The sequence below is a fragment of the Lissotriton vulgaris genome, assembly GCF_964263255.1.
Source record: "Lissotriton vulgaris chromosome 5 unlocalized genomic scaffold, aLisVul1.2 SUPER_5_unloc_1, whole genome shotgun sequence".
NCBI lineage: Eukaryota > Metazoa > Chordata > Amphibia > Caudata > Salamandridae > Lissotriton > Lissotriton vulgaris.
Window position 1 is genome coordinate 908821 of NW_028240613.1, and position 13237 is coordinate 922057.

At 43.7% G+C, this 13237-nt stretch overlaps 1 protein-coding gene across 1 annotated transcript; it reads right to left on the minus strand.

Annotated features, from left to right (window-relative positions):
- Nucleotides 1-2611: 2611 nt before the first annotated feature.
- LOC147672982 (RING finger protein 223-like) lies at nt 2612-12465 on the minus strand. Its single transcript, XM_086947839.1, has 2 exons — nt 12333-12465; nt 2612-3385 (listed from the first exon to the last, which is right to left on the minus strand). Exon 2 carries the CDS (start codon nt 3374-3376, stop codon nt 2708-2710), a length of 669 nt encoding a protein of 222 aa, XP_086803965.1. The 5' UTR covers nt 3377-3385; nt 12333-12465; the 3' UTR covers nt 2612-2707.
- Between the last annotated feature and the right edge of the window lie 772 nt (nt 12466-13237).

Below are 13237 nucleotides of genomic sequence, written 5' to 3' on the forward strand. Positions count from 1 at the left end.
ACACAATTGTTTGACAGGGTCCCAATCATCTTCAATTTCACGAGTGGGGATGGGTAAATTGCGCTTAAATTTAATTTTAAATTGGTCAGTGTAACCAAAAATGTAAACCCTGCTCAAGAAAGTTTTTTTTAAAACACATAAAAGTGCATAAGTGTTCACTCTATTGATTTTTGATGTGGGTCATGAATGTTTCTCAGCTTACCCATGTCCCATTGTACAGTCCCATGTTCAGAGCAGTTAAACGTTTCCATGAAAAGTTCACCGCTGGAGAGCGTACCCATGCTAGATTAGACTTTGGTTTCTTGTTCCATTTCCAAAAAAGACACATAATTAAAGGCAGGAAAAAGGAAGTTCTTTGGGGTGGTGCACAAATTGCGTCCAAGGCTAGAAAGTGAAGGAGATAGGGAAAAAGAAGTATGCGAAGTGTATCCTTCCATTTTATGGTAGGATCAGATTAAAATATTTGAAATACTTCATTATAAAGCATAAACAAAGCATTAAGTAGATTTGTATTTATTAATACACTTTTAACCCCTTCGCTGCGGCGGCAATTCCGCTGCAGCGCTAGGGGGGAGGAGGGGGGGGCCGAGTGGCGCTCGCATGCTCGTGACGGAGCCACTCCGTCACGAGCCGCGGTTGCGCTGTGCTCATGACGGAGCGGTTCCGTCATGGCCACGCCCGCTCAATAGAACGCGCAGCGCAGGCCATAACGGAACCGCTCTGTCATGAGCACAGCGCAACCGCGACTCATGACGGAGCGGCTCCGTCATGAGCATGCATGCATGGGGTTAAACAAGATGCAGGATTAAAAACATTTTGGGGAGGTAGAATGGATTTGAAGCTCAACTTGCAGATTCAGTACTTTTGTGCATTTCAGTTGCCCCTTTTGTAAGAGGGAAGCGTTCATGCGCCCTTACGCCTGCTCTTCAAAGCCTCCAAAGGAAGACGACGAAAGGACTGTGCTTTTTCAAACATTGGCTTTTATAAAAACATATTGGGGAATGGAGTTCCCTTTAAAATAAAGTGCAATAGTTGCCCCTGTCTTATTTTAAATTTGTATTGGTGGGGTTTGATTATAGCTTGGCTCTGCCATGCCTTTTATGTCTTGACATTATACCTCCATCTTAGGATGTAATACCCTTCTATGCCTACCCTTTATAGGGCATGAGCCTGGGACCTTTAAACATAATTACAGAGTTCCTTAAGTAGAAGCATCCGTATGTAAATTAGGGTTTGCCTCTTCTAAACCCCCACTAACAGCTGAACCTTTACCACAATTAACATTGAGGGGAGGCTCTACTTCAAGATGGTCTGGGGGAAACAGAGAAGATTTAGCACTTCATTCATCACCATTTCAACAATAAGCATACTTTTATCACGGAGGTCGTGGTTGGAAGTATGCCTGTCACAGACCTCCTCCACAATAAGCACTTCGCTGAACCCCGATCACTTGCATCGCAAACATCGATGGAGTGTCTGTCCTACCACAAGTGACTTATGAAAAACACTTCACTGGAGCCCCACAATTCCTCATATCAACCCTCAACCCCATAAGGGGGCTCATACTGGGAGTATATCTTCCTCTCCCACCCAACTTTCGCCTAGTTGTTGTCTTGCAAGCTCCATTTTTAAATTGGATAGATATAGGATTTTTAGTGCAGCATATGCAGGAAATCTGACTGTACACAAAATGGCACCGGTGGGTTGATGCTTCTTTCAATCCATCACTACTGCAAATCGCTAACCCACCTTATTTTATCCTACTCAGATGGCACTCGAGACCTGTGTTATTGTTTACCAGTCCCAAGATGGTAAAGGAACCTGCTCTGACCCTCGAATCCATGACCCTCCCAATGCTCCAAGTTAGCCAACAAATGGCAGAGTCTGGCAGCGTTGGGCTGGCCTTCAATTCACACGGACAAAGAGTCCAAAGTACCAGAGAAGGAATACCATATTGTGACAAGAAATCCTACGTGGGACCTTCTCATGTGTGCACTAGTCTTAAAGAGGCAGGTAGTGAAACAGACCATTAAAGCAGCCCACAGCACCAGGAAACAAATCGTACTTGTCCATTTTGACATAGAACTGCCAAATTCCAGGCTCTAGTTGGCATGCCTTGCCATGGATAACGCAAGTGTTCTGCCCATTAGCTCTGCAAGGGTAGCAGGAAGCAGTTTTGAAGCTGGTAGCAGTAAGGTACTACAAAGGAATGACAGCTTTACTTTGGTTTTTGGGGGTACTTTTGAAGACTTTGTGAGTACATGGATTTCATATTATAGGGTGGTATACTTCTCATAAAGTTGTGCAGTAAGGTGGTTGGCACAATGTAGCAAGTTCTGTGTTCACTGTGGATGCAAGGTGCCTGGATTTGCTTCATTGCCTTTATGCAAGGTCAGTGGCCCTTTATTCTCGTACATTCTTAGAAAATTGACAAATTGCATAGTGTAGGGCCTATTACTCTCACCAAGTGATAGCAAAATCCCCGTTTATACAGCTTCTAGTTGTGGGCCATCACAATTTAAGGATCTCTGGAGGCTATTGGTTGCTGTGGTGTGGAATTTTCAGATCCACACTTGGCACTTACAGAATGTCATGATCCAGTAGCCCCCTTATTTGCTCAGTCGTTCTGTAGTGTTGTGGACAGTTGCACAGCAGAAACTGTAGGCCACGGTGGAGTTTCATGATCCAGAATCTCTTAGATGAGCCATTAGTGACCTTTGGTGTAAGACACATACGTGGAGTTGAGTGGATTAGAGGTGGGTGCCACAGTTGACGAACAGCTCAAGCTCCCAGTCTTCAGTATGCCATGGACTGGCAAAAGCAGAATACAGAAGAGGATTAGCAGCAACAGGACTATTATGAGGATGCGTTTCCAGTCAAGGCATAAGTCCCGCATCCCAGTGCGGCGTTCAGCAGGAGGCACTGCTGAGACCGCCTTGGTCATGCCAATGTCCACACAGATGCATGTGTCTGGGCTGTCGGAATCAGAGTTTGATGGCTGCTTATAGCAGAGTTTTGTGCCTTCGATCCAGACCGGCTCCTCGTGCTGCAGATGGGCAGGCAGGATGGACAGGGTTTCCTGGCTGGTGTGCAAGGCTGGGGCGCCCTTCTCTGGGATAGGCGTTGTCTGCCGGCAGTAGGGACATGGCACCTGAGAAGCAGACTTGTCCGCAGCCTGGGAGGCCACCAGTCGCGCCACACACTCCAGGCAGACTGTATGAGAACACTGCAGGCTCTTGGGAGTCTTGAAGATGTTGTCGTAGGAGCCGAAGCATATCGAGCACTCTAGCATGGACTCTCCACGCTCCACATCCTCAGCTGGAAGCTGCGGCACGTCCACCACCTGCGTGTGCCACACACTCACTGAGGAATCCATTTCTGTAGTCTGAAAAGATAAAGAAGGACTGATATTAGAAGCTGAGAGAATATTCTTAGCCAACCGTATTCTAATAATCAAAGATTAGGAAAAGCCCCCAGAGAGCCCCCTCTATTGTAAAAACCAACATAACTTATCAATGACTGCCTTTATATTGCATTACACTGGGACATTATACAAAACCTGAATGGCAATGAGTCACTGATTAGATCCTTAGGTTTTCTATGTTTTGAGGATTATGGGCCAGTAGCCACAACTATCCGCAATATGCAAGTTGGATCGACAGACTGGATTGGGTCAGTTTGCCTGTGGAGGAAGACTGGAGCAGGGAAACACCCTGAAGTCTGAGAAGTCAGTTGAATCATTCCAAACTATTTCAGTCATGGGGTAATAGAGAGCTCTGGTTGCAGTTTTTACAAAGGTTTCCACAATTCAGTTGTGCCGTAAGCAAAATATGGGAGAAGAGGAACACAGCGCTCTGAGTGACCTCAGCACCTTCAAGATACTTTACTCAAAAGTAAAAGACCCCGAAATTCACTGACCGCCAAATTTGTGAAAATGCAGTCATTTAATTTCATTGCGATTAGGTAATTTTGTCACAAATGTGATTGTGTATGGACGATTGGAGAGATTGGGTATTGCACCGATACCAGTGCTTTGAAATAATTATCAATCTGGCATGCATGCCAGCCAACCGTCCCGATTCAGGCGGGAGAGTGCCGAGTCAAAGGCTAGTCTCCCGCCTTCGATTCCTATATCCCAAAAACCTAATTACTCTGCAGGCTTCTGGCGACTGGGACTTGTCTAGTGTGACGAGTCTGCACTGCCAGTAAGAAACCTTGTAACCACACGCTGCCAGCCGTAGCATTTAACCGTGCTCCTGGCAGGCAAGGGGGGAAAAATGCATCTTCATTTCTAATATCCGATCATGCAGCAGCACTTTTAGTCCCTCCCATACCTGACAAAATACCCGATTCCTACCTCAACATAAATCGATGGGAGAAATACAGTTTTCCGATTCTTTTTTGTAAATCTGCCGCTTTCCGCTTCTCAAACGTTGGCATGCATGTCCCGGGTTGGAGAAAGGAAATCGTGCGCCTGCAGCCGACGGCACATAGTCAAATGTTCCTAGGAGCCGGTGCCTGAGCAGAGCACCCCCGTCACGCGCGCACCGCTCGAGACACACACACCAATATTAATGAAGAGCGTCCGCATCCGTTTGTCTCCTCAACACACAGCGAGCTGCAGAACCTGTTTCAGGTCTCTTTGGAGACTCGCTGGAATGTTTTTTTAAATTAGCCAAACCGACAGTAAAAATCCGGTATTGGTTGGCCAGGTCCGGCTTAGGAACCCTCAGGGCTGATGCATTCAGGCCGACCTGTGTTTCCAGAGAAGATGGCGGTCCTATCAGGGGCGTCGGCCTCTCCTGTGAGCTTCGAGTTAGCAGTGGTGCCCCAGAGCATGATAGGCGGAACCCTAAGCAGCAGGGGCTCGACTTGGTACACTACATCTTATTAGATGATTATTAAACGAGTATCGAGGGCTTTAGTGTTCAAACTATTTACATTTAATGAGTTCAGAATTAATAAATGGACAATTTTCGCTTTCAGGATTGGCCTCAGCTCTTCAGCGGAGGTTCCTATTGACACCCATATCACTTTTGAGTTGAGCAGATTTGTGTATTGAGTGAGTTAGCGTCACAACTTTCCACAGCAAAGGCATGGAGGACACTTATGTCACTGTCCAACATAACCATGTACATTGTTGTGACCCCCCCTCAGGAGTTGGGGATCACAAATCCACTGCCGAATATTACATCCTTGGCTCAGTGGGCCAGTTTTCTGCTGGAGGATGTAACCAGAGCTAAGGTTTTAGTCCCTTGGTTGACATGTTGTGCGCGGCCCTGCCACCTCAACCACTGCCAGGTCCCAGGCCTCAACACTTCATGCTGGGCAGCTTGGCTTACTTTAGTATGGATACTTGAAGGTAGCGGTCTTGTCTGATACTACAATGGTGAACACTGGGGTTGCGCACATTCCGAGGAGTAGCGCCACATTCGGCGTGAATATACCCAAAGCACGGAAAGTTTTCATGTTCAACTCAAATGTTCCACTTATATAACCCTTTAGCTCCTCTTCACTATTTTTTTTTATTTCACTTTACAACAGACTTAAAGGGCTTTATTTAGGTGTTTTACCTCATTTTATGGTGCCTTATTTTCCCTTTGTGTTTACTCCAACTTTAGTAATTTTTGCTGCTGATGCTGTTGTATAACCTATTTAATACCATTTTGTAATCTTTATGCTGGACATTGGCTGACTGATACGCGGTGTATGCTGCCAAGAAACTGTAAATGAGCCATAGAGAAGTGTTTGGTACTGTGTGAGGCCACATGAACCACTTCTATACAGGTGCATGTGATCACCAGATTACAATTTACCATTGTGATTACTCGTACCACGCTACTAGCGTGCGTGAATCCTATTCACCAGCGGGTTTCCGCTACGGCTTACCTGGGAGCCATTGGTATCCCTCTGGATGCAGTGTCATGCTGAGTAATAGAGGCAGGTATTTATCTCCAGGAAATCACAGGAGGTGAATTTCTACTCGGGAATTTCCTGGTTGTTGGGTTATTTCAGTTTGAAAAGGAAGTGCCCAGGTCTCCGCTTACACCTGCACGGGTGAGCTGTAATGGAGCAGCGCTGATGCGGCCTCATTGAAGTGTAGACTTGTCAAAGCGGCAAGTGGTGGGGAACGTGAAGGGAAATTATAAAATTATAAACATTTCATTAAAAAAGGCCGCAAATTCTGATCACTGTGCAGTCTGGCCAACAGACAGGGTGGTGCCTCTCTAGAAGGCCTGTGGGCTGGGGCCATGGTCAGTTGCATGGCAAACTGGACCCACACTCTGGCCACAAAAACGCCATGTACGGGGGGGGGGGGGGGCTCCCTATGTGGTGCAGTGCAAGAAGTCATTCCTGAAGACACTACATCTCATACTCAGTCCTGCCAAGAGAGCCCAGACGTTGCTAAAAGCGCCACAAAGAGAGCCCAGACATTGCAAAAAGTGACCCACCAGAGCAGTGCTTTAAATGGGATTAAAATAGTACTGGTACTCATTTAAATGCGTCGAATGGGCGGGGCTAAGAGCAAGACATGATTATACTTATTCACTTCAGTACTAGTGGCAGCACATACCAACACTGATGAGAAATGCGTTTCTATAAAAAAAAAAAAACGGGTTAACTCGTTTCACAAAAGGAAAGCTAAACGCCGTGATGTTTTAACATTTCTTTGTTTTATGATATTTACAGTTTCCATACTTTTATATGCTGTTGCTTGGCACAATAGTATATATTCTCGAGCGTACAGACACAGAGAAAGAAACAAGCAGACGTGCCCAAAAAGCGTTCCACACATTTCCCTGATATACCTCCCAAGAGTGTCTCGATTCCCGCTCCCCCACACCCTTCTCTCACTTTTTTCCTTACATAAAACGCCCACAGGCGCACAGACAAACCTAAGCAGAAACACTCCGGCAAAATAATCTGGTTAGATAAAATCCATTTTAACCTCGTTTCCTTCTTTGGCTTTCTTAATTGCGGCATCACGGGGTGCCTGGATTCCTGTGTTTGCAACACAGCAGGATGGGGGAACACCAGATGCAAATGAGCCCCCGCTGTATCGTTCAGCGGGGGCTCAGCTCACCAGTCACTGCTATACAAGTGCCTTGGCTGTCGGAGACAAGTCACCAGCACTAGCAGCCAATGTACCTGCCGTTTATGAGTACCAGTACTCTCTTGGGGAGCAAAGAAGTGCCGGTACTCGGATCGATAAAATTAAGAAGTGCCGGTACTCCGTACCTGTGAGTACCGGCCCATTTAAAGCAGTGCACCAGAGGGATAATAGGATTTCAAAGTGTTTACATAATAAGTGCTTTGATATTTGCTCAGGGAGCCAAGGACTGCACGTGACGTCACCACCCAAAGCGGATGCCCTATACAAGTGGCCTAACAGCATGCACCAAAAGTCAACACTCACTATAAAAATACTGCTTTCAGAAAATGCCTACTCCTTAAAAGTAATCACAGTGTGTGCTGCGTGTCTTCACGAACAGCAGCAGTGCCGGAGCCGGGCTTAAAGGAGGCAGGGTGCCCACTGTGCGTCGGTACAGCACTCTGTACCTCCAAGAAATTCAGACAGTGGCGTCTCTGAAGGGAAATGTAAGGAGGATGCGCACATATTGGGCTCCAGATAAAACTGTATATATATATATATATATATATATATATATATATATATACATATATATATATATATATATATATTCACTGAAAAAACCATAGGTTATAGACCATATATAGTTAGGAATTCGCATTTACAAAACCTTATTTTACTCACACAAAACCATTGAAATTCCATATATAGTTAGTTGCACTAACTATATATCGCGCACCCGCAATCCACTGCTGATGATGTCACATATTACATCATTCATGACATGGTCAGTGACATCACTGATGACATCACTGATGACATCTCAAATGACATCACTGATGACATCACTGATGACAACATCCAGTGACTGTATGTTTCTGTAAAGTTAAAATATGTCTTACATATTGAAGAATGAGTGGATGTATAAGTGTCTGGATGAAGGATTTAGTAGGTGCATGACTGACTGTATGAGTGAGTGATTAAATGTGTCTCACTGAGTGCATGGGTTAGTGACTAAACTGTCTTAATTTGTGCATCATTATGTCTGTTGTTCTGTAAACTGTTGCATGTGTTGATAAGTAGCTATATGAGTAACTATATGGGTTATTGATTGGTTGCCCAAGTATTTGTATGGGAGACTGAGTGTGTGTGTGGGTGGCTGGGAGGTGTATGAGTCTGTGCATAGATGTGTGAGCAGTTGATTCACTAGATGTATGGTTTCAAAAGTGCATGTGGAAACAGCTGTATGGGCGGTTGACTGTGTGCATGAGTGTATTGGTGAGTGAATGGATATCTCAGTGCTACATGTCAAAGTAAGTACATATGTAAAACACAGTACATGTGAGAGTTGACATATATAAATAACTGTGCATAAGAGCCAGTGAATGTGTGAGTGGCTGTATGGATCATTGTGAACTTGTATCAGGGATTGTATAAGAGAGTAAATATGTGTTAGTATATGTTTGAATAAGTAAAAATGGTATAACTGTATAGTTGAGGAAATGGAGGTGTGATTGATTCTTTGCATGACTGACTAGGTGTGTGAGTAACTCCATGGATGAGTGACAGTCTGTGAGTGTCTGTTTACACTGATTGTATCTAAGGTTATATTAGAGTCTGAAGAGGTTCATCGTATTATCACATGAATGATATCATCAGTGATGTGATCAGTAATGTCAAATGAGATGTCATCAGTGATGTCATCAGTGATGTCATTTGAGATGTCATCAGTGATGTCATTTGAGATGTCATCAGTGATGTCATCAGTGATGTCACTGACCATGTCATGAATGATGTAATATGTGACATCATCAGCAGTGGATTGCGGGTGCGCGATATATAGTTAGTGCAACTAACTATATATGGAATTTCAATGGTTTTGTGTGAGTAAAATAAGGTTTTGTAAATGCGAATTCCTAACTATATATGGTCTATAACCTATGGTTTTTTCAGTGAATTTTCAAGGTTTTGTAAATGCTAATTCCTAACTATATATGGTCTATAACCTATGGTTTTTTCAGTGAATTTTCAAAGTTTTTTAAATGCTAATTCCTAACTATATATGGTCTATAGCCTATGGTTTTTTCAGTGAATATATATATATATACATACATATATAAACATATATCATCTGTATATCTATATAAATACAAACATAAATGCATGCATACATATACTTATATGCATACAGATGCATGTTATTTACATGAAAGTTGAAAAAACACTAATAAAAGCAAAGCTAAAAAGCCACCTCATTACAAACAGAATGGCTTTAACTTAAACGAGGGCGAGATCTATTGCATTTTCAATGCTTGTTTACTTTGGTTCCATCAAGAAGGCATTCAGATGTGTCACACATTTGCCATAAATTCTGAATGTTAGCACTCTAGTTGCACATTAGATCACTGTAGTAAAGCTACTGCTCACCAGGGACGTCTGCTGCTGGTATTCAAAGTGCATGTTTCAGTCTGCATGTCAGAATTTTTTTAATGAAATAGAAGAGGATTTGAGAAGTCACTCAAAATGATCCCTAATTTTTCTTTCTGAAGCACTAATCATACTTTCTATGGCAAAATTAACCCCCTCATGTTGTTCCTTTTTAAATTGAGTGTTTTCAGACTTACCACTTCATTCCAATCAAGATGGCTTCTGGTGTGCCATACTTTTGTCATAAGTAAGACTGTTAGCGCTCTAGTTGTTCTTTAGAACACTCTGGGACATTCTGTCATTGGGCTATACTTGGGGTACATCTGGGTGATATTTGGGCTACATTTAGGCTCTTTTGTCTCTGGTGGCCATCTTGGGAGACTGTATGTCAGAATTTTTTAATGAAATTGAAGAGGGTTTGAGAAGTCACTCAAAATGTGCCCTAATTTTTCTTTCTGCAGCACTAATCATAATTCATATGTCAAAATATACCCCCTCATTCTGTTCCTTTTTAAATTAAATGTTTTAAGAGTTACCACTTTATTCCAATCAAGATGGCTTCAGGTGTGCCATACCTTTGTAATAAGTAGGACTGTTAGCGCTCTAGTTGTTCTTTAGAACACTCTGGGACATTCTGTCATTGGGCTATACTTGGGCTACATCTGGGTGATATTTGGGCTACATTTGGGCTCTTTTGTCTCTGGTGGCCATTTTGGGAGACTGCATGTCAGAATTTTTTAATGAAATAGAAGAGGATTTGAAAAGTCACTCAAAATGTGCCCTAATTTTTCTTTCTGCAGCACTAATAATACCTTCTATTGCATAATATACCCCCTCATTTTGTTCCTTTTTAAATTAAATGTTTTAAGAGTTACCACTTTATTCCCATCACGATGGCTCCAGGTGTGCTATACCTTTGTAATAAGTAGGACTGTTAGCGCTCTAGTTGTTCTTTAGAACACTCTGGGACATTCTGTCGTTGGGCTATACTTGGGCTACATCTGGGTGATATTTGGGCTACATTTGGGCTCTTTTGTCTCTGGTGGCCATTTTGGGAGACTGCATGTCAGAATGTTTTAATGAAATAGAAAAGGATTTGAGAAGTCACTCAAAATGTGCCCTAATTTTTCATTCTGCAGCACTAATCATACTTTCTATGGCAAAATATACCCCATCATGTTGTTTCTTTTTAAATTAAATGTTTTAAGAGTTACCACTTTATTCCAATCAAGATGGCTTCAGGTGTGCCATACCTTTGTAATAAGTAGGACTGTTAGCGCTCTAGTTGTTCTTTAGAACACTCTAGGAGGCTGCAGTAGAACACAAAGGAATCAACTGACAGTCTCTGTCCTTGTTGGATGTACATGTTTTACTGAGAATGTCAGACTTCATTTTCACATGACTGAGAAAGATAATGTGAATTTACAGAAAATATGCTTTCAGTTTAGCTTATAGATCCCCTTCCAAACCACTGTGGGAAAATCATGAGATATTAGTTTTCTTTCAAACAATATTCATGATATCACAGCAGAAGGTTTTTTCACATGGTAAAATCACCTTAGAACCCACCACAATTCCCAAAACGAGTATGGTACCATCAACAAATGATTTATAATGTAACTAAAGTCCTAAAACCCTCTATTAACTACAATGCTTTTTAATGAGGTGCTATCATGTATATTGGTCCCAAGATGGCTGCCAACACTTCTTGGATGAAGTGCTGACAGCCAATCAGATCAGATGTGTGGTTAGGCTCCGCCCAGATATATATCTTTTTTTGAACCTAAATTACTCAAAATCCACTGGAGCACATATATTGAGACCTAGCAAAGGCACATCAGGCTAACAGTCCCTACAATTTTGCCAAGTTTCGTGCAAATCCATTCAGCCGTTCGAGCTAAAAGTGAGGCCAACCGCCCTATGGAAAGTAACATGGGAAAACGCGTTTTGGGACCCCCCTTTTTTCTCGGCCCCCCCTTGACGAAACCCCCCCAAATTGTCAGGGGCTGCTCAGAAACAAAATGTTCCATTTTCCTGAAAATTTCAGCCAATTCCGTCCACAAACGCCAAAGTTATTAGACATAGAATTTTCAAAAATCCCATAGAGAAAAAATCCTAACTATATATACCTACTGGCGACCGCCAGTAGGTAATATATATATATATATATATATATATATATATATATATATATATATATATATATATATATATATATATATATACACACATACACACACACACAGTTATATTTCATCCGGCTAAGCACATGTATGTGTATATCCATCCTTTGTTGGTGCCCCCTCTAGTTTTATCTGGAGCCCAATATGTGTGCCCCCTCCTTACATTTCCCTTCCAGAGACGCCACTGTTCCCGCATAGGTCTGAATTTCTTGGAGGTACAGAGTGCTGTACCGGCGCACAGTGGGCACAGCACGCTGCCTGCTTTAAGCCCGGCTCCGGCACTGCTGCTGTTCGTGAAGACACGCAACACACACTGTGATTTACTTTTAAGGAGTATATATATATTTACACACACACGCACACACGTGTATGTATTTTAGACAGTCACACATACTGACAAAGTCAGCTTTGAACGTTTTCCAGCAAAGACTGATTCGCAACGAAATGCGGTCGGACACATTAGCACGCCGAGGTGCATGTCCGTTTTGTTGTAAAACTTTAGTATGCGGTGTACCAATACCCAAAACCTTTCATTGCATGATCTTTGCCCATCATGCACCGCAATCATCAGAAATATATGCATGCACACGCTGGCACAGAACAGAAGTCTTCCAAATAACGAAAGTTACCTCAGTTGGGTAATGAACCTGCTGCCGAGATCTGCCATTGTTTTCCGGTCTCCATTTAGAAACTCACCACCGACCGATCAATGTTTGAAATCCCATAAAAAATCATATTACCAACAATAATAATAATAAAAACTAAAAGTGTTACGCGTGCATGGACACCATCCTACTATCGAGAGACGGGACTAGTGGCAACGCCGCGCCGGCCGTCGGGTATGGGAGTCCCCGAAGACTACCTACCGAAGACAGGTGCGGGCCGGATCGGACCGGCTTAGGGCGGCGGCCAACGCGTAGGCTCACATTTTCGAGTGCATCCCTCAGCACCAGCCATTGACTGGCGAGGAGGATGGAGGCGCCTGGCAAGCGGGAGGGCCAGCCAGATAGGAACCCGGTTTTCCGCCCGGCTGCCCCTGACGACCGCCGACGCATCTGGGATGCGCCCGCAACTTTGGACCTCTGGGAAGATTCTCTTGTTCCTGACCACGGCACTTCTCCCCTGGCGGAGCATTCAGTAGCAGTCTTCTGTTTCTGATGGGACAGTGTAAGCACGCCTCAGCAGGGGCTAGAAGGGTGCGGGTATTTAGTAACAGTCTTCTGTTTCGGATGGGAGACTGACAGTGTAAGCACGCCTCAGCAGGGGCTAGAAGGGTGCGGGTATTTAGTAACAGTCTTCCGTTTCGGATGGGAGACTGACAGTGTAAGCACGCCTCAGCAGGGGCTAGAAGGGTGCGGGTATTTAGTAACAGTCTTCTGTTTCGGATGGGAGACTGACAGTGTAAGCACGCCTCAGCAGGGGAGCTGTGCGCGTGCTAGGATAGTGCAAGCATTTAGTACAGTTCTTGTCCTGCTAGCTAGAGGGACAGTGGCAGGCAGCACCTCACAGGAGGTTAGCTGTCCGTGCTAGGAAA